At 41.7% G+C, this 26,155-nt stretch overlaps 1 protein-coding gene across 4 annotated transcripts in view; it reads right to left on the bottom strand.

The window, feature by feature from the left end:
• Positions 1-26,155, bottom strand: part of KHDRBS3 (KH RNA binding domain containing, signal transduction associated 3) — a 171,779-nt gene that overhangs the window by 18,081 nt on the left and 127,543 nt on the right. For all 4 annotated transcript variants that reach the window (XR_004346512.1, XM_032610280.1, XM_032610283.1 and 1 more), the window contains one exon: positions 18,726-18,808. Coding sequence is in view for 3 of the 4 variants with exons in the window: in XM_032610280.1 (XP_032466171.1) it covers positions 18,726-18,808 (83 nt within the window). In the remaining variant the exon portion in view is untranslated. The remainder of the gene's footprint in view (positions 1-18,725; positions 18,809-26,155) is intronic.

Genomic DNA, 26,155 nt, shown 5'->3' with positions numbered 1-26,155 from the left:
CAGTGAACAGGATCCGGTCTTTGTGATAAAACACGTTTGGTCTAGCGTACAAGTCAGGCAGCCGTAAATAGGCCAGTGGAGTACTGTGACCCCGAGAAGCCCGGAGTTCTGAAGGAACTCAGGGGTGGGGTGCCTGAACCTGCTTTGGGATCTAAACTGCCACCTAAGAGAAGAGCCAGACAATAAGGAAGAGAAAAGCATCCCAAACAGAACAACACTCCGTCTGCCTCGGGGACGGGAAAGCAGCGACTGGCCACAGTGCCGGGGAGTCAGGATGCGAGGCTAGTTTCTCCCACTCCCCCAGGTGACTTTCACCACTGTCTAACTTAACTACCAATCACTACACTCGCCACTGTCTGTCTAACTTAACTACCCATCCCTACACTCGCTGGAATCGCTTTCTTGGTGACGTGCGTGACTCTGGAAACATTCACTCAGCTACGTACGTGCTTCAGGTAAGTGTGAATTTATGCTCTTTGCTGTACGTACATTATATTTCAGACAAAGGAAAACAAATCTAGAAGAAGAAAGCTAACATATATGTTAAAAGGGAAGGATCAATGTGCAGTTGTTGCCTCTTTAGTGAGCACTTTCCCTTTCTTTCTTACCAAAAGACTCCTTGTAAGACTGAGGGTGAAGTGCTAGTGATAACATATCAATCCACAAAACCCCGTTTCTCGCCCATTTCTGCAGATGAGGCCACCAACGAGACAGGAGTGAGCTTCAGGAAGTGAAGCTTCCAGGAAACTCCCTAACAGAAGGCTGACCTGCCCAGGAGGTATGGCTTCCTCTTCCTCTTCCTTCCTGCCTGAACCCCAGCCTGGTGGCTGGGGCCGTGACAGCCACCCTGAGACCGAGGTGAGCCTAAGGACACAAGGCAAGGGTGAGCATAGTGAAAACAGAGGGAGAGGCCTGGGTCCTTAGTAACCACAAAGAGTTCCCCATTAGTCTGCAGCTGCTAACATTCTTGCACGAGAGACAAAAACCTCTAATTCGTTTGAATTTATGGTTAATTCAGAGCTTATCCCAGTCCTAAAAGGTGGTGCAAGAATTCTGAAATGAGGGATGCTGAGTATCTGTATTTTTTTTGCTGCAGAGATATCCAGTTGCGCTGACTTGAACAGCACTCTGGAAGCTGCTCTTCTCTAGCTGGAACACTCTGTCGTGCTATTTCTATCAAAAGGTGCTTAGGTGTTGCAGATGGTTCTATACAATTTTTAAAAACTATGAATTTTGATTATATTCCAAGCAAAATGAAAGAGTAAAAGGAAAAGAGTTTTGTCTACACGAGTCTCTTCAGTTCACTCACTCTGTGTCTTTTTCTCCTTCCCGCACACCTGAGGCAGGCACACACGCAAAGAGGCCTCAGTGATGCTCAGGGTGTGTGTTTCACAGCGACACGTACCGAGGCTGTGATGTGATGTGTATGCAATGCTCAATTTACTCTGTACACTCATCTTCACTTTCCAGCAGTTTCTTGTCTTATTATAATAATTTTGGAAGACGATATAGAATTAATAGTTAAGAAGCAGGCTCTGGAGTCAGGCAGACACATCGTCAGACTCTAGGCTCCAGCATGGACCTCTGTGTGTTAAGCTTGGGCAGCGTGAACTCAGTTTTCTCATCGGTAAAACAGGTTTAAAAATAAATCTTTCATGAGATTGTTGTGAGGTTTAAATAAGATAACGTGTTACATACGTATATTAAGCTCTTATTCACGGACAGCCGTTACCAATACTATTGAAGTAGAGGTTCTTTCTAAATGAGTAATATTTGTCCCACAGTCTTATTTGGATGTTATGCAATCTATTTCTGCTTATTTGCTAGAGTGAGGAATGCACCTTCAGGGATACAAGTCTAACAAAAATACCAACAGGAACTAATAATTTCCTTCTATTTGCACAGTTCTCTGCAATTTCATAATTTTAACTTTCAGGAAAGTAAGTGCTATTTCGTCCACTCACTTTATTAATTAAACACAAGGATCCACTGGGTTCACTGGTGGCTGGCTCCAGGTCACACGCTACATGACCGAGCTGCGATTCAAGGTTAGACCTGTCTTTGAGTCAAGCTTCAGTATCTCTACTATAGCTGTTACTTTCAACAATGATTTAATTTCTCTGAAACACCAACATTTAGAACTAAAATTTCTTATGAAAAAACCAGAAAGGAACAGACTTATTTTTTATAACACTTTTCTGGCAAAAAGATAATTTAAAAATTTCCCAGTAACATATATCATCACTAGACATCCCAAGAAATTTTATTGAGAATTCTTTGCATGGAGTATCAAAACTGCAAATTGGAACGTGACAGAACGTGACTGCCACCACAGACTGCCGGGCAAGTCTTGAGAGTGGGAAGGGGGTCAGGGATGAGTCACCATTCAGAAGGAGGCTGGGAAGGCTGCTGAGATTTAATCTCTAACCAATGAAATATGTACCTACAAGTTTAAAAAACATAAAAAGATTTTTGGACAGAGAACAAAATGGACATTGGGTTCACTGGCCTATTTATTGGTACTTCTCTCTGTCCGTACCCAAGTCCAACTACACGGGGTGCCAAGGCATGTCAGCTTTCAATACTGGATTCTTAGTCCAACGACACTGAGTGCCAAGGCGTGTCAGCTTTCAATACTGGATTCTTTGGCTCTTTGAAGAGCATTTGAAAACAGCCCATCAACACTTCATGAGCAGTTTACAGTATTTCATGGGATCATTTGTTAATGAGATTTATTTGTGGCATCTTGAATTTGTTTTTTCAGTCAACTTCTCCACCTGCTATATTGAGGTATCCTTTCTGGGAGATTTCCGATCGATCGGTTAGCTAGATTTTGAATAGTTAGATTTCAAAGCCATTGTCTATTACTCTTTAAGGATATTTGACTGTGATCTACACTATTTATGTATGTGAAATACATATATGAGTGTGGAAGGAACCCATGTGACTTTGTAGGGGACGGTCAGCACCCTTGTCTCGGTGCTTCTGGAGACCGCGGTGGCACAGTAACTTGCATCAGTTTGCATATCAAATGATTCAGTCTCACTCTTCAAATAAGCAGAATTAAAACGATTTAAACTATACTACCTATAGCAACTGTATATAAATTCCAATTCAACACTAGGAAATTCAGATAGGAACACCTACTTTGTCTTAAAATTACTGATGTGAAGTAAAATTCTACCTCCCCATATTTATTCAACAAATATTTATTGAGCTTTTTCTATGTTTCAAGCCCTGGGATAGGAACCGAGGGTTATGACAGTAAAGAAATTTAAATTAGACAGACATTGATCAGAGAATTACTTCAATATAAAATTGCAGTTATGAAGGGTATTATGGTATTATGACAGCACAGAATCATAACACATTTGGGGGAAAAAATCATTCTGGCTACAGTATGAAGAAATGACAGGAAATGGCTCCAAGTGGAGACGGGGCAGACTGCAAGCAGACTACTGGCGCTCCACGAGTTAAGGGGGCGTTGGGTGGGGCCCCATGGTGGTGGAGGGTACGGAGAGCACCCTGGTCTGTAAGGACAAACTGGCTTAGGAAACTCTTGAGCCTGGTATCAGGCTCACCCTCCTCAGGCAACCCAGACTGAGGCTATGGCCTGCACGAGGGACTAGCTAGTACCAGCACATACCAAGTCAGTTCCCTTCATAGGACCGTTCGACGTTGTTTGTTCCCTTCTCCTCCTGTTTCGCCTACTAAAACGTTCATGTACTATTAGCGACAGTTACGGGGGTAACTACGAAACGATAACTCACTCACACGGAAGGCCTTGTAGGAAGTATGTTTTAAAAGTTTTCTTATGGTTTCATCTATGTTACCGCAGCGACCACGACTTTATTCATTTTTATTGCTGAGTGGCATTCCCTCACATGAATACATCACAGCTCATTCCCCTGTGGAAGGGCATCTGGGCTGTTTCCAGCTTTGGGCGGTTACACATAAAGCTACGCTGAACACTGTTACAGAAAGCTTTTCCTGGATTCACAGTCTCACTTCTCCTAATAAAATTATTAGGAGTGGAATTACTGGTTTACAGGGTAGATATACGTTTAACTTTTTTAGAGAAACTACCAAATTTTCCACAGTTGCGGCATCTCACGCACGTATGAGAGTTCTAGTTGCCCTGTAACTATGCCAACGTTTGGTGCTGTCGACAATTTCGTTTCAGCCATTCTAGTGGGAGGGCAGCGTGTCCGGATGAGGTTTCAACTTGCATTTGCGCTTCCTTGGTGACCAGTAATTTTGAGCACTTCTGCATATTCTTCTTGGCCATTTGAATATATACACTTTTACGCATTTCTTATTGAGCTGTACAGTTTCTTTATATAGTTTACATAAAAATCATTTGTCAGATATGTGTGTGTTGCAAATATGTTTTCCCTGGCTGTGGCTTATCTATATTTTTTCATGATGTCCTCTGATTACATGATGTTTTAACATTTTTTTTTTGAGATGTTTTAACTTTTGATGAAGTTAAATTTGTAACTTTTTTCTTCTGTGATTTGTGTCTTTTTCGATATGCTCTTCTTGGAGCTTTATAAATTTAACTTTTAACCTGAAGTCATGAACCACCAAAATCGTGTGAGGGTGGTGCGTGTATTTGGCGGGGGGCAATCAAAGCTAACCTCACCTACACATACATCTAATTGTTACAGCATTACTTATTGAAGAGACAATTCTTCACCCACTGAATTGCTCTGGAGCCCTTGAAAGCAATTAAGTGCGAGTCCATTTGTGGATATTCACTGACCTGTGATCTATCCTTTCATAGTACCACAGCGTGTTGATTCCTGTGGTTTTACAAATCTGGAAGTCAGTATAGTATTCCAAATTTGTTCTTCGTCATCAAGGTTGTTTTGGCTATTCCAGGTCCTCTGAAGTTCCACATATTTTAGAACCATCTTGTCATTTTGCACCAAAAGAAAAAAAAGCGAGGGAGAGAGGGGATGGGGTGGGGGGGGGAGGGAGAGGGAGGGAGGGAGGGAGGGAGGGAGGGAAAGAGGGGGAGAGAGAGAGAGAGAGAGAGAGAGAGAGAGAGAGAGAGAGAGAGAGAGAGAGAGAGAGAGAGAGAAGCCTGCATGGGTCTTGATTAGAATTGTACTGAATTTACAGATAATTTCAGGGAGCATTGATATCTTTATGAATATTGAGTCTTCCAATTCAAAAACATGGGGTATTCTCCATTTAGTTTGGTCTTCACTACTTTCTATAAGCAACTTTCTTTTTTTAAAAAATTTGTTTATTTTTGGCTGTGTTGGGTCTTTGTTGCTGCATGTGGGCTTTCTCTAGCTGTGGCGAGTGGGGGCTACTCTTCGTTGCGGTGTGCGGGCTTCTCATTGCGGTGGCTTCTCTTGTTGTGTAGCACCGGCTCTAGGCACATGGGCTTCGGTAGTTGTGGCTTGCAGGCCGTGGAGAGCAGGTTCAGTAGTTGTGGCTTGTGGGCTGTAGAGTGGAGGCTCAGTAGTTGTGGCACACGGGCTTAGCTGCTCCGCGGCATGTGGGATCTTCCCGGACCAGGGCTCGAACCCGTGTCCCCTGCGCTGGCAGGCGGATTCTTCAACCACTGCGTCACCAGGGAAGCCCACAATGTTTTATTAATAGTTGTCAGTATAGAGGTCTATGAACATTTTGGTTAAAATTATCCTTAAGAATCCTCGTGCACCACTGGTGGGAATTTAAAATGGTAGAACTACTTCGAAAAACAGTTTGGGCAGTTTCTTAAGAAGTTAGACATACAATTAATATTTGACTGAGCCATTCCACTCCTAAATATCTATCTAAGGGAAGCTAAAACAAGTCCATGTGAAGATCTGCACATAAATGTTCAAAGCAGCACTATTCACAATAGCCAAGCAGTGAAAAAAACCCCAGTAACCATCACCTAGTTAATGTATAAACAGAACGTGGTAGACCCATAAATGGAAAACCATTCGGTAATAAAGAGGAATGAAACACTGATGAAAGCTATAATGTGGATGAACCTCAAAAACATAATGCTAAGTGAAAATACCTGATGTAAAAGATCTTATATTTTGATTACATTTATATTTCTTTTTCCTTTGGTTGCTCTCAATCTTTTCTCTTTGTTTTATAGCAATTGGTATATGTTATACCTTCGTGTGTTTTTATTCATATCTATCCTGCTTAGGATAGTTCTCTGCACTTCGCGGATCTGTGTGGTGGTGTTTTTTGTTAATTTTAGAAACGTCTGTCGTTATTTCTTCTACCCTGCACTTTCTTCTCATTCTGCAATTCCAATAACATGTTAAACTGTTTCACCTCATCTTGCAGATCTCACATGCAATTTTCCTTTTACTCTTCATTTTCTTTTTCTCTTTGCATGTTTGGATACTTTTTATTAATTTGTCTTCGAGTTCTCTTACTATTTCCTTTATGGTGTACAATCTGTTAATAAGCCCACTGAAATAATTATTCACCTCTGACACTGTAATTTTTCAATTCTAGCATTTCCACTTGGCTCCTTTTTACGAGTTCTCTTGGCTAGATTCTGATTTGTTCGCTCACGCCGTCCACCTTTCGCACAATATCCTTTAGCATACTGAACATACCAATTTTAAGACCCTGTCTGACAATTCTAATATCTGGGTTGTTTCTCTTGACTGACTATTTTTTCTCTTGACTCTGGGTCATATTTTCTTACTGCATAATTTTTATTCATAATTGAATGCTGGCTGTTCATGAAAAAGAAGAGAGAGAGAGAGTTAGATAAATAAGATTTACATCTGTAAAGGACATCTCTCTTCTTCCGTCAGGCTGTTGGTTGCCTATTAATTTTCTATTTCTGCTGTCACAGATGACCACAAACGTAGCAACTTAAGCAGCACATACTTCATAATGCTATAGTTCTATAGGACAGAGGGTTGCACACAGGTCTTCCTGGGTTAAATCAAGGTATTGGCGGGCCCACATTCCCTTCTGGAGGCTCTAGGGGAGAATGTGTTTTCTTACCCATCCTGGCTTCTGAAGGCGGCCCACATTCTTTGGCTTACGGCCCTCATCCTTCATCATCAAAGTCAGCAACACTGCATCTTTCTGTACCTTTCTTCCATAGCCACCTCTTCCTCTGACACTTCTGCCTTCCTCCCACCTCCATTTTTGAAGACCCTCATGATTACCATGGGCCCGCTCAAAAAAGAACCTGGAGGTTCTTAACTTAATCATACCTGCAAGTCCCTTCTGCCATGTAAGAGAACATATCCACGGGTTTGGAAGATTAGTCTATGGATATTTTTGAGAGCCATTATTCTGCCTACCAAAGTTGCCACAGGCCAAGATATCAGCATGTACAGGCCACAGTCTTCTCCTGTAACTTCACAGTTTTAAGTTTGCAAGCTCCTTTAATCATACTGGGATTAACTTTAGATAGGAAAAAGTTATTACAACACATTCCTGAAATGCTAAAACGTTTTCTTCCAAATTGTTCAAGAATACCTTACTCCAAAGGGAAATCTCAAGTTTTCTGTTAGGAGAAGTTGAAATTACAAATTCAAATGGAAGAAAATGATAACTTCAAGGATTTCAGAATACACGAGACACACGCCCATCTGAGGGCTTTTGCACAGACCACTGCTCCCACAGATATACCCTTAGGCAAACCCTTTCACCTCCTGCAAGTCTTAAATCATCCTCTCAGAAGGCTGAACACGCCTGCCATATTCAAACATGACCACCACTAGAACGTAAGCTCTACAGGGGCACATTCTTTATCCGTTTTTGTTCACTGGTACTTATCAAGCACCTAGGATGGTTGCTGGCACACAGTAGGTACTCAGTAGTTTGCTGAATGAACGAATGGAAGACATGCCAATGATTTATTTATTGGGGAAACAAATATTTACTTAGCGATTATCTGCTAGGCACTCTGAAAAGTGCTTTATGTATAATATCTCATTTGCATAGTACTTACTGGTCAAGAAGAGTAGTTCTCAACCTTGGTTGCTCATAAAAATTGACTGTAGAGTTTAAAAATTTTCAGATAGCTGTGCTATACAAAGACTCAGATTAAAAACAATAAACAGGAGACTGGCTTGGGCACCTACTTTTTTTTTTTTAGGCCGTATAAGTGACGCTTCCATACAGCCCAAGTTGAAGGAGGGCTACCTGCATTTTCACATTAGATGTTCAATGGTATCAGACTTCTTTTTAGAACAGATGCAGGATTCTTGAATGTTATCAATTTAAGTGAAAAACACAGACAGGTCACTTCTCTGATTAGCACTACACTAGGTACTGGGGATAAAAGGATAAATACAAGAGGGTTTCTGCCACTGAGGGCCTCTCTGTATAAAAAGGAGAGAGGTTCTCCAGTCCAGCAGGTACTAGTGGCCAAGAGAGGCAAGCATACAGTATTGTGGAAACACAGAAGACTGGCTGAGTACTTAGTAAACATGGGAGGGGATGGGAGGGGCAGAGAGAGCATCAAGGAAGCTTGTGGGATGAGGTTAACTACCGAGTCAAGGAACCTCTGCTCTGCTGCAAGCAATCTAGCAAGCACTAAAATGGAAAGAAAAGCAAATTATCCTGTTTGCACCATTGTGGAAAAGTCTAAAAAACACTGCGTGTAATTTTTATAGAAATGTGTCGAATAACTGCAATGTCTTTAAAAGGTGTAAGCGAAGAAAATGATTGAAGGGGCCAGGAAGAATCTGACGGAATTAAATTTACTCTCATAGTTATGCCTTGAGATCTACTTTGTGTGTAACTGAGCAAATTATAAATGAGTCATGACCGAAAAATTCGATATAAGGTTAGATTGTATGAGTGGGTGACTTGACATGAGGTAGGGAAAGATCAGGGCCAGATCAACAGAAGCCCTGCTAATGTGATGGCTTCTAATAGAAGGGAGAGTCCTGTTATTAATCCTTAAATCTGTACTGTTTAAAAATTAATTGCTAGCACTAACCATTTGTTGTACTTGGTAGGATTACAAACTGCAAAGGCTGAACACCAACCACCCTCCCCTTCAGAAATCCCCTTGTTTTTCAATTTGCCATATATGCTTTCCATCCCTCTGTAATCACATCTTCCTTGATCATAAATGTCAAATAATCCAAGGGGCAATCACTGTCCTGGAGAACCACAAACAGACACCCACCCCCCCGCCCAGAGTTGTATAACACGTGGAATGTAACACACTATCTTTCCAAAATTCAAAAATTCTACGTCTAAGACACTTATAGCCCCAAGGCTTTTAGATAATATACTACAGAATTTTAATGATAGCTCATGATAGCATATACAAAGTGCCAGGTGCTTTCCACATATTGAATATTAACTCATTTAACATGACAACAACCTAAGAGGTGGTTACTATTATCATCATCCCCATTTTACAGACGAACAACCTGAAGCACAGGTAGAGTAACTTGACCGCAGCCGCACTGCTAGCAAGTGGCAGAGCTGTGATGCAAACCCAGGTCTTCCCGCCCTTCAGGCTCATTTAACCAAGTCTGGATTCAGCCTTAACTGAGGTGCTGTTTTATCTACATTACTTTGGCCAAGACGATATGCATAGGTTGCTTTTTTTCCCCCATATCTAAAGTGCCATATTACTTTCCCTGAACTTTGCCAGAAACATTTTTAAAGAGGTCTTAAATATGTTTACACTGTGAAACACTCGTTATATACTAAGTTCAGACACTTATTGTGCAAATACTGGGTCAAAGGTTACAAACACTTTCAAGGGTCTTGATGGACACTTGTAAATTACTTTCCAAAAGAACACATCCCTTCATGATGTCAAACAAAAGGGAAAAACACCATCCACATCCCATGCGAATTATTTCTGCTTCTGGAGTTGTGAGTCCAGTAAATGAGGTTTGACTAGATTCTGAGAAATTCAAGCACACTGACGTTCTCTACTATAAATCATTCTTCACAAGTTACTTCAAGCTTTGACCTCAAGTCTGTGCTTCCAAACATCTTAGAACTCTAAACAATCTAAATTAAAATGAAGCCTTTAATACGTTTTTATTTCACAAACGGGGAATCAAAGTGGCATGTATAATTTTATGCAGGTTGTTTCTGTGTTGAGATTTTATTGACTCGAGTCTTCCTCAGGAAAAGACTGTACAAGTTGCTAGATGGGATAACTAAACTGATAAGAACAGGTTACACGGAGAGGCAGTACTGCAGAGGGCTTAGACTGCCCGCGTTCAATGCCAGCCCCAGCATTTACTCTCCAGTAACCTTAGGGAAATTCCATAACCTCTGTGCCTCAATTTCCTCATCTATAACATGGGATGATAATAATAGTAACCTACTCATAAGTAAGGCTGTAAAATGCTTAGAACAGCGTGCGGCACCCAGTACGTTATCTTTCCAAGTTTACTGAACTTCCACTATGTACACTACATCTGCTATCTCATTTAATCACAACCTCACAAGTCAAATATTCTTGCCGTCATTTTACAGATGAGAAATGAAGACTCGAAGAAGTAACCCGGCCAAAATAATACGGGTGAGAAAGTGACGCAGCTGGGATTCAAATCCAGGTTTGTGTGGTTTCACAGCCCACAAGCCTTTTTAACTAAATCACGTGACTAACTGTAAGAGTCAAGAATTATACAAAAGTTCTATCATTTCCTTTCACTAGAAAGAGGGCAGAATTCGTCAGGAAAGTTATTCTAAAGCTAATAAAAATGCGTTTCAAGAACGTATGAAACATGGGGAAAGAAAACACAGGAGATTCACCAAGTAGATCCTTATCTAACAGAACTTAAAATTCTATAGTGAAGATTTTAAACTCGTGGTGTGATAACCAACAATCGCACTTATTAGAAAGCCCCTGCCACACAATCTACACTGTGGTGAGGAGCCTCGTTTCCGGGAATGCTTACTCTACTCCCCGCAGCATCTGTCACCGCCATGAGTGGGTGTTCATAAGCACCACTGTCGTCTTCTTGATGCTATTAAGCAGATGGCAGCGCTAAATCCAAACGATGTAGGACATCTCCCCGGTGGACTCTGTTTTCACATACTACCATTATTCCACAATCCTCAGTGATCAATCTCATGTATTCTCAAGAACATGAACGAGCGAACCGACAGTGGCAACCGATTTACTGCCATTAGCACGCCTTGGCCCTGCTGCTGTTTCATCCACTTGCGGAGATCATGTCTGAAGATTCCAGGTGGCCAATTCAGGCGTTCTGGTATTCTCTGTATTTGTAGGGACCTCCCCCCCCACCCCCCATCTTAGTTGCCTTCAGGTTAAGCAAAAGAACTTGATCTTAAAGAGAACTGGATATGAGGCCTGACTGCTACTTATTAGCTATGCGACTTTGGTCAAGCTCAAACTCTCTGAGCATTAGTTTCCTTATTTGTAAAACTAAAAACTGATAATCTTGCAGAATTAAATAAAATGATAGGCATGAGAGCATTTAATATAGTAACTAACACTTGATAAGCACTCGATAGATATCTCATTCCTTCAAAATTTGTTAATGAATCTTGAAAAAAGAAAAGTGCTGAGGGCGGTGTTTGCCCAACTTCAGCCCTTCATGGACCACTTCTGGGACTTTTCCCATCCATGTCCAGCACTCATCCTGTTAGTGACTACATATTACTCCCTATACTGATTTTAACTTAAACCTACTGTAAGTTATTTATAGCAATACTATTCATAAAATCATGTGCTTGATATGGTAATCATACTTTTCCAGAAACTTTAAAATCTAGTTGTTAAAACTGTAAAAAAAAAAGTCGGCCACGTACCACCTGAAATCACGTTGTGAAGCCTCAGTGATAGGTGTACGACTCTTTGAGAAGCACGACAACAGGAGAAACAAAACGGACTGAGATGAGTAATGTCACTAAGTGTGTAACTCAGACCACTTACTAAACCTCTCTCTGTGCCTCAGTTTTCTCAAGAAAAAAATGGGGATGAGAATATCCATCTTTTAGAGTTAAAATTAAGACCAGAGGGGATAATACATGCTCGTGTGCACACACACACACAGAGACATGTACACACACACACACACACACACACACTTATCTAGATACAACCAATGCTGCAGTAGATGTGGTCAATGCACAGTAATTATTATTAACAGCAATACTTATACATGTTAAAACTTTGGCCCTTGGGCTTTTCCCTCCCTTTTCCCTTTTAGGTTGTAGCTTCGTTTTCACTATAGCCATCTCCTTGTTTTTTCTTAGCATATGGTCCTTGACTGAGAATTTAGATATTTACAGTTTTACAGTATAATCTGGGTTGCTGTCTCTGTTATTTGGTCAACGTCTTTATAATACTGTGTTAGAAGTATCTGTCTGTCAATAGCGATACGGCTTAGTTTGTGCTAAGAGACTCCTTCAGCACTTGTGCTGCAAGTAGCCAAAAACCCAGGCTAGGTAAAAGTATATTTCACAAAAATATTGCAAGGCGTGGTTAATCCAGGCCAGACCATTACTGCTTTTAAAAATCCAAAACAGCCAACCCTGATACAACACAGCAATATCTTCCAAAAGACAGTTTTACTGATGTTTAAACGTTACATCCTAAACTAAACACCAGGTTATCATTTCCAAAGTGAAAATTCCAAACTATATTCAGACCTCTACAAGTCAGCTTTTGAGAAGACATTACTGCACATACAGTGCTAAGGCTGCCGACAGAAGTAACAGCAAACTAGACAGCTGGGCATACGGCAACACTAATTTCTGTCTCATTGCGTTCCTTGGAACTGGCACCTGAAAACACACCAAGAGTACTCGTAGCTTCTGACAGTTTCCATTACTCTGCCTATTTGGATGAAGGGGCTGAGGTGTTGTTTTGTCACAAAAACAAGTCAATGATTTTACATTTAAAATTTTTTTAGCTGGATAATGGTTTTTAGTGTCAGACAAAAACCTAAGCTTCAGTACTCTTCAGCAGCGTACTCTCGGGAAAGTCGCTAAACATCACATCTTCAACTTCTGTACATGGAAAAGCTTAGCACGTAGGGCCACTGTGAAAACTGGAGATAATGTATAGAAAGGATGCAGATGGCTGAGTGCTAGACTTAACAGGCTCTCCAAAACTAGCAGCTATTATTTCTAATTCCCTTTTTCAGTATTTCTAAGTGTTTTCAGGAAAATCATAGAGATTCTGGAGGATGAAAGGAAATAGGTACTCAAAAATACCGTCAAGCCACAGAGTGCTACGGGAAATTAGCATGTCAACATTAAACCCGCAAGAAAATAAACTTTTTATTACAGAGCCATCCACTTATGCTCAGGGGGTTATTAGCACTTTTTGGAAACCCTTTTTGTTCTATGTTCTTTATGACTGATCATCAGAGGAATCAAATATCTCCTTGGAGAATTTACAATTATTTGGAAACACAGATTAAAATATTGTGAAATTTGGGGGCTTCCCTGGTGGCGCAGTGGTTGAGAGTCCGCCCACCGATTCAGGGGACACGGGTTCGTGCCCCGGTCCAGGAAGATCCCACGTGCCGCGGAGCGGCTGGGCCCGTGAGCCATGGCCGCTGAGCCTGCGCGTCCGGAGCCTGTGCTCCGCAACGGGAGAGGCCACAACAGTGAGAGGCCCGCGTACCGCAAAAAAAAAAAAAAAAAAATTGTGGAATTTGAAATAAAAGTTGTACATAAGATACAAAAACATAGTGAAATGATTATTACAGTCAAGATAATTAACAGATTTTCTCACAGTTACCATTTTCTCGTGTGATGAGAGCACCTGAAAGTTACTCTTAGCAAATTTCCAGAACGCGATACTGTATTATTAAGTATAGTCATCATGCTATAAATATCAAATGAAAACTAATTCCACTTAGTTTAGAATGAAATAGATACATTTACAAAGGGTTTCCAGGAGTCAGACTATGATTTCTGTGAAGGCTCTAGTCATGTCAGGGCAGGTGTGACTGAGGCCATTTATCACCTGCTCTTTTTTAATTCACCGCAGCTACTCCAGAGCGGTGTGCCCACAGGAATGAATCAATAACTATTTCTGAGCCAATGTATATTAGAATAACTCCAGTATTGTAAAGAATAGCTCATATTTCTCTTCACAGTAATAGATGACAGCTTGTTACTCATTAAATGTGTGAAGTTAGATAAACAATGCCTTGTTTTACGCTATGGGGGCCATCACAAACATCCATGGGGAAACGTAGCTGAACTATGCTGAATTTTCTATTTTCTATGTAGGGCGGGCACTGGGGCTCCCTCAGCGCTACGCTAACCGCCTGGTGGAATGTGGAACTACGCCGCCGGGGAAGGTCTCATTTAGTCCCTCACAGAGAAGACGCTGGGCAGCCCGCCTACCTCCAGGCGGTTCACTAGGGCTGTGGGCTTTCCTGTCTCGTTCAACCTTCAGGTCGATCCTCCAAAGAAAAAACCAAGTTACACATTTTACAAATGGAGGCTTAGAGAGGTGAAATGACTTGCCCACAGTCACGTAACCAGTAAGCGTTAAAAGTGGGACCTAAACCCAGCTCCGTCAGACTCTTACACCGTGGCCTGGGTCTGCAGACGTTTCTGATAACACATCTGCATCACAAAGAAATGGTTTTTGAGCTTGTAACTGAAACTATTTATGGGTAACATGTGTGCTATAGTGGTAGTAACATAGTACAAAACTTTAAAATAGAAGTTTCAAAAGGATCAATGTTACTGGACACTCTCTACTTCTCTTTCTGCTCCTGGTGAGCTGACTTGCTTGCCCCGAGGGTGCACTGTCCTGAACCTGAGACACAGCTCCTCTGTGCTGGTGCCAGAGACACCGCCATCTTTTAACTCTGCGCTGTCCAAGGGAAAATTGTAATTTAGAGTTTTCTAGTAGCCACGTTTAAACAAAAAGTAAAAATAAACAGGTGATGTTGATCTTAATCGTGTATTTATTTTGCGTCCTTTATTTTGCGTCCTTTATTTACTCCACACCGCCTTTGGAATCGGGTATGTGCCTGACACCCCCAACACATCCCCCTTTGGACTAGACACCGTTCAAGTGTTCAACAGGCGCGTGTGCTGGAGGCTGCCAGGGTGGACAGTGCGGTCCTAAGAACTTCTGCTCTGTGCTCTTTCCACTACGTCTTGACGTGTCAAAGAACATTTTCAGAACAGCTTGTAATCTAAAAGGAGACCAAGTAAAGAATTCGGCAGTAACGCTGAGCTATATAACTACAGCACAGACAGTACTTTCAAATTCTGAATTGAGAGAATTACTGAAGTTTGAAATAAATTTTATAGAACCTGGACTGTAAAAACCAAGAAAATTTAGACCCCAGAATATCAAGTGTTACATGGTATTATCTGTTAGTGGATACTAGGTTGTTTGCTCCTTGAAAGTAGTGGCCGTGAATGTCCTTTGCTGAAAGGATCTCACGTAAAATTGGCAAAACCAAGTTCTTAATTTCATTCGTCTTAGCCCGCAACATTAATATGCAGGATAAATGAAATCTTAGGTTTGATTAAGGCATTGCAGTCTGATAAGGCAACAACAGTTCCAGTTCAGATGAAGGCATGATTCCTAAGGGATTTAAGCAGCATCACAAAATATCAGGTCTTTGAATACTGTATATGGAAAATATTAATAGGAACCAGTTTCAGTAACTGAAATCAAAACCACGACAAAAGGAGAGTTGAAAGGCAACGGAAGTACAAACGAGGATGCTTGGGGCCAATGTGGATCTACCACTGCTCAGCCTTCTGAGTTTGGATAAGCGATTTAACCTCTCTGAACCTGTATGCAAGGGAATGGCGTGTTTAGACTTGAATTTTGCAATAGTTCAGGGCATGCTGAGGGGGGAAAGAATCTGTGTGAAGCCCATGGTATAGTACACCAAGCACACAGCCAACGTTCACTGCTGAACATGATGTGATGGTGACTTCCTGGTCGACACCCACTACTCAATCCTGGGGATGATCTCAAAAAAATCTGCTCTAACTGGTTTATACTAGATTTCTAATTATGAGATACATAGTGTTGTACTTAAACCGATGTTATAATATGTGCATGTTATAGGCTGAACGGTGTTTTCCCCCCAAATCATATGTTGAAGCCCTGACCCCCAGTACCTCATAATGTGTATCTGGAGACAATCAATCATCTTTAAAGAGGTGATTAAGTTACAATGGGGCCTTCTGTGGGCCCTAGTCCAATCTGACTGCTGTCATTACAAGGAAGGGAATTTGGACACAAAGAGAAAGCAGGGATGCACGCGCACAGAGGACACAGTGAGAAGGCGGCCAGCTGCGAGTCAAGGAGAGGGGCCTCAGAAGAAAGCAGATCTGCCAACACCTTGATCTTGGACCTCCAGCCTCTGTAACCTTGAGAAAACAAATTTCTGTTTCTTTAAATACAGTCTGTGGTATTTTGTTATGGTAACTCTAGCAAACTAATACAGCACCTGGAACCATTTCCTCACGCTGCTCCATAATATAGCTGCTTCATTGTGATTTACAGTAGACGGTGAAGAGGGAGACAGACAGACAGACCGAGGTGCTCAGTCGGGCCCCTTCGCTTGTAAGTTGCATGATCTTAGGCAAGTTACCTAATTTTTGTAAAAACCAGTTTTTCTTCTTTAAAAGGACTGACACTTATTTCACAGGTTATGAGGATTAAATGAATATTAAGAGTAACCGACCAACAGTGACTTCCGCACTTGCCAACGTGTGGCATTCTCATGCAATTCTCTGTGACTCCTTCAGGTAGCACTGAAAAGATCACTTCCGGGCAGGTGGGCTGGCTGTCATGAAAGGTGTTTCTTTCACGTGAGTCTTCCTGACATTTAAAGGGCTTATAATTCGGAACGTGCCAGCCTCCTAATGGGTCTCTGCCTCCAGGCTCGCCATCTGCCAACCTGGCCTCTCTACCGCCTTCTAATCCATTTCTCTGAATCCAGGTGTGAACACACTGCTCCCTTGGCTCCCCGCTGCTGCCCACGGTCCGGAGCCTGCTCCCTGAGACTGGGGAGGATGCGGTCACTCCCTCTCCTGCCTCATCTGTCCCGTGCGGCACGCCCTCCAGCTCAGGCAGCACTTCTTGTGTCAGGCTCTGTGCCTTGCTCTGGCTTTGGGAAATGTCCTTCCCTGCCTGTACCCTGGTGACCCCTACTTGCCCTTCACTTTCTCAGTGAAATGTCCCCAGTGTTCCCAACCAGACTTGAGCACTGTCTTCTTATGGAAATACTGTGTTTTTCCTCAGACTCTCACGTGATTACCACATTACATTGCTTTTAAATATTTGTATTTCATTCTAGCCTGTGAACTTCCCAAGGAGAGGGTCTCTGTCTCAATAATCTTTGTAATCCAACATCGAGCACAGTGCCTACGTTTAATACACGTAGTGGACATTTAATAAATGTTGGCTGAATGAATAAATGACCAAAGGAACGAGTGCGTGTGATCAATCATATTAATACGCTATCACAGCTTAAAGTGGGAAGACTACAAGCTTTCCAAGTCTGGTTCACATTCTGGGTTAGTTATTTACTTCTCTGAGCCTCAGTTTCATCATCTGTAAAACAGGCACATTAACTCCTGCTGTTGCCGTTCAGATTAAATGAGACGTGTGAGTCTTTAAAGGATTGCACTCCATGTGTGATTTCCGGCTAATTACTTAATCTCATGCTCTGTGCTCCTTCCCTTCATCTGTATAACGGGAACAGCCCCACATACTTCGTGACACTGCCGGGACAGCTATACAGGGTGAGACACGTAAAGTCCTGTCTAACGTCCACTGTGTGCCAGTCACCCCCGGGGCGTGCCAAAACCCGCAAGGATGCAAACACCATGCACAAGGCTTCCCGTAAAGAAGACCAGCTGGGAGTCAAAGTTTAAAGGCTACTTAATTGTTATAAATTATATAAGTAAAAAATCTGGCATGAACAAAAAGAGAAAAAATTATATCCCTGTCAACCTCAGCACCAGGGTGCCCGTCTGTTCAAAGCTTGCCTGGCTCGGAATGAGTTCAAAAGTGAATTTATGCTTCATCGAAGTAACCACGTAGTCCATATTTATTTCTGCTTCATAAAGCCAGTATTTGGGTTTGCGTATGTCTGTCTTTGTCTACCACTCAGAATTTTAAACATAAAACAAGAGGTTTCTAGGCATTCAGGAAAACATTCTGAACGGAACACGGATTTCATGTATCAATGGACATCAAGGTCTACTATCAGAAGACGTAACTATGAAGCTGTGTTTCCCTCTAATAACACTCATTTCTAAGTCAACACTTCTTTAGAAGACAAATTAGAACTCACTCATTTTTCACAAACAGGAATTTCAAGTTGCTAGAAAACAGAAGCACTGCTGCGAAGAAACAGCAATGATCTATGAACACCGAAAAAAACTTTTGTCACTTCCACCCCCAGGCACTGACAATGCGGGATATTTACGCATTTCTGATATGACTCTGGGCCTTAGGACTTGAAGAGCCACAGACTTGGTAGACACTGTTCTTCCTTAGAATATACTGAAAGCTTAAGTTAAATTTTTAGAGCAAATAAAATTTCAACTTTTATTTTCCAAGACTCATTGCTTTAGCACTACAGTCAAGTTGAGAGCAATACATGCTATTCAGTAGGATAAGATAGTGCTTCTCCGATGAAAACAAACAAAACCAAAGCAGGCAGAGTCAAATCACCGTCACTGGCCAATCATCACCCTGTTCCCAGAGTACAGCAACTGTGGAAGGGCACAAGTGTCTGCTATGGAGTCTGGCCATAAAGATTGGCTCTTACCTTTGGGCTGGGGCGCTATAGCTGTTATCATAGGAATCATAACTCTGTTCATCATAAGCAGTGCCATATCCATCATCATAGTCCTAAAATATAACAGGAGAAGACAAAAAAGTTCAGAGAAATTTCTGGAAAGGAAGACGCATTCTGCTTTCAGTGAATTAATTCGGCGACCATTTAACTATATATCTAATTATAATGTAAGGAAAAATATAAAAGTGACATCAGTGAAAATGATAAGAGTAAGAACCTCCAAAAATTCTCCTGAAAAAGCAGAGAGAAACTGGCAAAAATGGTTAGAATCAACATTTTTAGATGCCTGGAAGTTAACCAAAGGCTTGCAGAGATCTAGGGAGCATTTATATTTTAAAAAATTGGCCGCACCTTGGAATGAAGGGTGAGCTCGGTCCTATTCCCACCCCTCACCCCCCGGCTCTGCAGGAGCCGCAATCCAGCATGCAGGAAGCCAGCAGGCTGGAGGTCACTGGAGGGGGCAGGGCAGGGTGGAGGCTTTCAAAACCCCATCCCCAGAGGACTGCCTTTATTTGACCTGACCGGGAGCTCATCCAGTGAGCAAAGTCTTTTCCCTCAGGGTATCTGAAGAAAATAATCAGAGGCAATTGTTTATGAGATTAGCTGCTTGAAGTGGTGGAGAAAGACTGGAGCAAATAACAGGCTAACCACAAAGCTTACAAGGAAAAGTGGGGGCATGAGATGTCCCTACCAGCTCTGCAAAGTTCTGACATATTTCTGTAATCTCAAAGGCTACAGTGTCAGGTACTTGCCCAGGACAGACCTGAGAAGGCCCTGAGCTCTCCTCTGGCTGACCTTGAGGTTCAGTATAAGAAGGAAAGTCAAGGCTAAGCCAGTTAGTTGTAAACTGGTTGGCTCAGTGTTGAAGACAAGCTCCAGCAGGTACCCACGGCCTCTTGGTAAAGACTACACACTTCATTTCCAAGCATTTGACAAAATCTCTGTCCAACCATTAGCTGACCACCAAGGCAAGAGAGAAAAGACACTTCTGAGGCAACGCATGATAAGTATCCACTTTACAATATCAGTTTGGAAAAGTAATTAAAGCAAGAAAAAAACAAATCCTAGGGAGGAAGGAGAATTTGATTTTCGCACAGACACACTATAGTAAATGTCCAGTTTTAAACAAACAAAAACCATTATGCAACATGCAAAGAAAAAACAAAAGTATAGTCTATACACGAGAAAAAAAAAGTAGTCAGTAGAAAAATATCCCTGATGAAGCTGAGACACTGAACTTACTGGACAAAGACTTTATTTATTTTTATTTTTTATTGGGGTAGAGTTGTTTTACAAGGTTGTGTTAGTTTCTACTGTACAGTGAAGTGGAGTTCCCTGTGCTAATACGGCAGGTTCTTATTAGTTATCTATTTTATACATATTAGTGTATATATAGGTCGATCCCAATCTCCCAATTCATCCCACTAGACAAAGACTTTAAATCAGTTATTTGAAATATATTCAAGGAACTAAATGATAGCCTGTATCTAAAAAGCTAAAGAAGGGTATTAGAACAATGCCGCACCAAAATCGAGAATATTAATAAAGATATAAGAAATACAGAAAAGAATCCAAAGAAATTCTTGAGGTGCAAAGTGTAACAACTCCAGTGAAAAATTCACTAGCCAGGTTGAACAGCAGAAACACAGGTGTAACTCTTTGTGACCTTAGTTATTAGTTTCTTAGATATGCTAACAAAAGCACAAACAACCAAAAAAATATATAAATAAAACGGACTCCAGCAAAATTAAAGACTTCTGTGTCAAAGGACATCAGCAAGAAAGTGAAAAGACAATCTACAGTACGGGAGAAAATATTTGCAAATCACCTATCTGACAATGGTCTAGTGTCCAGAATATATGAAGAACTCTCATTACTCAACAATAAAAAACAACCCAAAAAGAGCTAAAGCCATTCTCCTAGTTCTACGAGGACATGTTGCAGATGTGATAACAAGTACACTATGGTTATTTTAAAGGTATTTTGAAACTGAAAAAGGTCCAGAGAGATGATCATTCTATAAGATCAAATTAGATACGTTGCTCAATGACATTTATATCTATGAAAGTGTGAAGCCTACCCTACAACTGATTTCTAAGTTTCTGGGGATAATCAATTACATAGTGACTTTGGACTTACTGGTATCTACTTAATATTTAAAAGAGCCAGGAAATAATCTAAGTATTTTGGAACATCAGTTTTATCAATGGTAATCAATTTAATGATCATCACCAGAGCTTTTGAAGTGGAGAAATGTGGTCAAGGGGTAAGAGAAAAGATGTGGAGTCAGATGGGCTTCTGCGTTTTACTGTCCCTGATCTCAGTCAAGTTCATCCACTTCCCCAGAATCTGTTTCTTTACCTGTAAAATGTGAATCCTTAATAAGTATCCTGAAAGGATGAGAAATTACATATACATACGTATGTATTCCAGCAAAATGCCAGATATATATTAAGAACTTTATAAAGAATAGCTTACATTGTTAACTATCCTAGTAAAGCATTACCCTTGCCGACCTCTCTCCTGGATTTCTAAAATGATGAGACTCACAGGTGATGAACGTCAGCAGCCACTACACACAAGGGGAGGAGCCAAGTGACTGATTTTAAAGTGCTGACCTTAGCTACTCTCTTTTAAGAAGCATCTACTAAATAGTATATCTCAATTTATTTGATTTAGAAAAGCAAAAGTATCTGAATGGCAAGGTATATTGTAATGTGCTCCATTTTGTAAGACAACTATTAATCTGAAGGGATGATACTACCTTTGCAGGGGTAAGGCTTATACAATTTGTACGTGACCACCTTAAATTTTTAAAAATGTTTTCTCATAAAGGAGGAACTGAATATTTGCTGAAGAGCTATGTGTTCAGAACTTTGAACGTGGATAGAATCTAAAAGGAATACTCATTAAATAGGGGCAGAGGAAGACTAAAGGTCAAGAATATCCTTAGAACATATTGGTAAGCCATGGTGTCCCTTGCAGTAGCTGAAGGCAGGTTACTAATATAGCTATGATCTTCCAGTGACCAACGCAAGGAGAAAGCTCTCAGATAAGATTCAAACAAACAAAAATATTTGAGTTGATTTTAGTTACAAGTAGCAAACTGCAGGTATTACAATTCTGGTGAATTAACAAAAGCAGCTAGCATCTCAACAAAAAGAAAGTAATCTTACCGCGTTAAAAAAAAACAACAACCCAAAAAACAAAAACCAAAAAAAAAATCCTTTACTTAGCCCCCTACCCTGTGGCTGGCACTCCTGCTAGACACCGTGGCGGGAAAGGGGTGTCCTGTCTAGTGAGGTCGCTGGCGGGATGGAGATGACAGGCGACTGAAGAGAACTATCAGGCAACGTGTCACACGCTGTGGCGAAGGGAAGCACCCGGCGTGGCACCGGGAAAGGGAAAGGGGAAGAAAATTTCCCAGAAGTGTTGAAAGCAGAGAAAAGCAAAAGCAGCTGGGAAAATTTATTAAAAATTCGGCGGAATGAACAGCAGGTGCAAAACAATGGAGGTACAGACACAAGAACCCTTCTCACCCAGGGTTCAGGTGAGCACACTGTGGAATGCACACGAAAGGGGAGAGCAATGAGCCGGAGACACCCATATACCAGACCACGCGTGGCCAAGTTACGGAGTGTGGATTTAGATTCCGCACTTCGGGACTGTCTCTGGAAACTGTGGGCATGGAGCCGGGAAGGTCAGTCTGGAGGGCGGGACTTGCAACTAGGTCACTGCCTTGAGCACGTAGCTTGGCAAAATGCAGAGCCCACGGCTGCTTCAGTCATTTGTTAGTAGCTGAAAAAAATATGGCTTCACCCATGCAGAGTTCTCTTTCTATGCTTATTTAAAAGAATCAAGACTCTTTAAACTCCAGTAAATGACTGGAATCTCCTTAAGTAACTGAAATGTAAAGTAGCAGACTATTTAAAACCTACACTTATGTCATTCATTCCTTGTTCAATTATTCTGTCAGATATTACAATGCTAGTTTATTTGAATTTTCAAATTGTTTAGGCCACTGAATTATTGACTTTCATATTTTACAGTGAAGACTTTAAAGATTAAAAATGCAATTTTCACAATATTTCTTTCATGACGATTTCACAGTTGGATTTGGCCTTGGGGGTGCAGCCTCTTCCATCACAAGTATTGTCTGTTCAATGGACAGGACGTGAAAAATATAGGAAAGCATAAAAGCAGACTGGGACCCGACAGAAGAAAAAGGAGTGTGACTGTGGATGAATGTGTACGTTTCTGGGAGGGAGTGGAGGGGATTCTTGCTGATGACCTGCTATTTTATTGCAAGAAGGAGATGAGGTCATTGGCTAAGAACAGCTGGGGAGGTCAGCCAGCAAAGGATCAACAAATGGTTACTACAGGGAAGGATGAGGGTGGCAGGCTGCCTGAGGGCTTCTGTCTGAGGGCTCGGGGATCTGAGGCAGAGCAACCCTGTCTCTCTGTCCCTCTTCTCCTAATGCTCTTATCTTCCAGTGTCCCCAACAACTGGCTGCTTCCCTTTAAATAATCTGACATTATGAAACTCCTCTTCGTATTTTTCTGAGGCTAGTTAGAAATTTTAAACAAGAGTGAGTGCATTCTTTGTCACAAGTTCACAAATAATCGAGTGGAATCATCCATCTAGTGTAGCGGGGATGCTGCTGACCTATCAATAATTCCATCACAGAGAAGCTCAGAATCCACTCCTAAAAGGCGCCAGGACCTGGGGCGGGGACTCAGGACTCCACTGTCGGCAGAGCTCAGATGTGCGGAACGATGTCTTTTTACACTTGACGTCTTTGCGTAACTTCTCGTATTTCCATTTTCTCCTAGAGAACGCTCCCCTTCACGACATGCCGCAAAGTCTCTGTGTCGGCCCCCTGCTCTGCAGTGAGTCCGGCGCTTCACGTGAAAGTTCCTTCCAGTTCACATGCTGTTGCCTGTGAGTCTCTGCACCTGCCTTCTCTGCCTAGTCCATTTTTCACGATGAGGCTCCAGTGAACCTCCTCCTCTGTCTCTCCCACAAACGCAGAGTCCACCACACCTGTTACGCCAACAATGGACCAACATATGCCGCTGTTACTGCACAGAAACGACTGACTGGCTCTGGCCTCACCTACTGTTTTTTATGAGCACGGACTGTGGGGTACTGATTCTTTTGCACAGAGTAATGGCAGGGCGGGAGCCTAAGGAGGACCACTCAGCAAGTGCTCGTTGGACGGCTGGACTGAACGCTGCTGAGGAAAGCGCGCCAAATCCCGCCTGCACCGGGTCCTCTCAGCTGCCCCGAGTTTGCCTCCGCCTGTCTACACATCTCTGGAGCCATTCCTCAGACGACCCAGAGTGAGGACACTGGGCATGATAAACTCCTTGATTCTAAGCAACTTAACTGAATTTCCTCTGGAAGAAGCTTAACAGAGCTCCTTTATGTTGTTAAAATGCGCTGCAAAGATCCCCCTTCTTTGCACTTTAAAAACAGGGTCCTGTACCTGTGAGTGAGGCAGTTCTGCAGGCACGCCTCTCTAACCAAGTGCTAGGAGACCATCGGTCTGCACGAACCTCTGAAGGACTCCTGTCCTAGACAGAATCCATGCCTCCACTTTCCCATCTCACCACCATTCCACCTGCCAATCTTTCTTTATCTCCTATTTCTCTCTCGTATCTTTCCTCTACATTCCCAACGTGACTACATTAGAATCACCCAGAAGCTGCCTAGTGCTTCTTCATCTAACCCTTTCTCCAGAATTATCTGCTAAAATGAAAAACCTAAGCTTGTTGCTTCCTTGCTTACAAATCTCCACTCCTCCCTCCTGGCTCCTACGAGAGAGACAGTGCACTGTAAGCTTCATCCACACGTTAAGGGCCCTGAGGAAGCCTGTCTGTTTCATGCTGCAGTTTCTCCGCACATGCTGTTCCCTCTTTAGGTCTTTCTCTGGGAGACTCCAGGCTGAATTATCACTCCCTTCTCTGTGCTTCCCTGATAACTGATAACTCGCACGTACTCAGTGCCCACAATTATTTCTCTGCCTCCTTTCTCTCCCCCTGGTCTACAAGGTCCTTAAGAGGAAGGAACAGACCTTGTTCTCCTGTGTTCTCAATGTCGGGAACACAGTAATGAATAAAGAAAGGAACTAATTAAAGACCAAGCGGCAGGAAACATAGCAATAGCTTCTCTAAGATGAATGCGAATTGAGGAGATGTGCTAGAGTAAAATGCAATATTTACTCAAATAGTGTAAATTTTGATAGGGAGACCTCACCTGAATTCTTTTTGCAAACGTTACCTATCAATCTTACATTCCCTGCCCTCAGGAAAAAAATTTCCCAGTAAAATTCTGTATTCGGGACTTCCCTGGTGGTGCAGTGGCTAAGACCCATGCTCCCAATGCAGGGGACCTGGGTTCGATCTCTGGTCCAGGAACTGGAGCCCACGTACGTGTCTCAACTAAGACCTGGCACATCCAAATAAATAAATATTAAAAAAAAAACACCTCTGTATTCTATTCCTGAAAGTCAGAACATTATTAAAAAGAGTGAACAAAGATGGACAAGAAATAAATGTATATTAATAAACATTCTTGAATCATTATAAGAGACTTATTCATCAAGATCCACTTCTGAGTTTTTGTCTTCGATAAGGAAGATGTCTAAATGGAACTGACAGGGTGACCTGGACACTTGATAGGTGTCAGGGGGGTCACATTATGGCAAAACATGCCCTAACACAGGCAGAGGTCCTTCATCTGCCATTCCCGACCTGAAAACTCCACCGACATATGGCCCAGCACCAAAGAAATCTTGCTCTGAAGAGAAAAGATTTTCTAGGATAAAGGAAACAGCGTTTAATTCTATTTCTGTCACAAGTAAAATCAAGCATAAAATTTAAGCTGGGAAAAACCATTTTAAACAGAGAATTTACAAAAGTGATTTGAAAATAATGTTTAGGTTTTGAGTCCTTTTAAAAGGAGACAATTATGCTGACTACACACCACCTCACCAGGGTGAAACCTGGTCATTTCAAAATGTAAAAAGTTTTCACATAAAATAGAGTGCTAAAAGATTATTTAAGTTTATTCTTACCATGATTATTTTGAGTTTATAAAACACACACATTAGCTAAAAATAGTCTTTTGAGAAATTCATTCTTGCTGGGGTTCTGAATAAACTAATTTCCTCGTTGAGTACCAGAAATGACCGTGAACACATCACATAACCAAGTTATTTTATAATTAAGGACAAAACCACAACATTAATAACAATGCTAAATAAGAATCTGTCCCCCATAATCACTTAAATAAGACATCATTAATTCAACAATCAAATTGCATCCCCACGTGCTGGTCTATGGCTGTGAGGAGTACATTATGCAGCTTCTAGACTCATACAACTTCTTCATCTCGG

The sequence above is a fragment of the Phocoena sinus genome, chromosome 17 (genome assembly GCF_008692025.1).
Source record: "Phocoena sinus isolate mPhoSin1 chromosome 17, mPhoSin1.pri, whole genome shotgun sequence".
Taxonomy (NCBI): Eukaryota; Metazoa; Chordata; class Mammalia; order Artiodactyla; family Phocoenidae; genus Phocoena; species Phocoena sinus.
The sequence above is the reverse complement of the archived record's forward strand: the minus strand, read 5'-3'. Positions and strand labels throughout refer to the sequence as shown.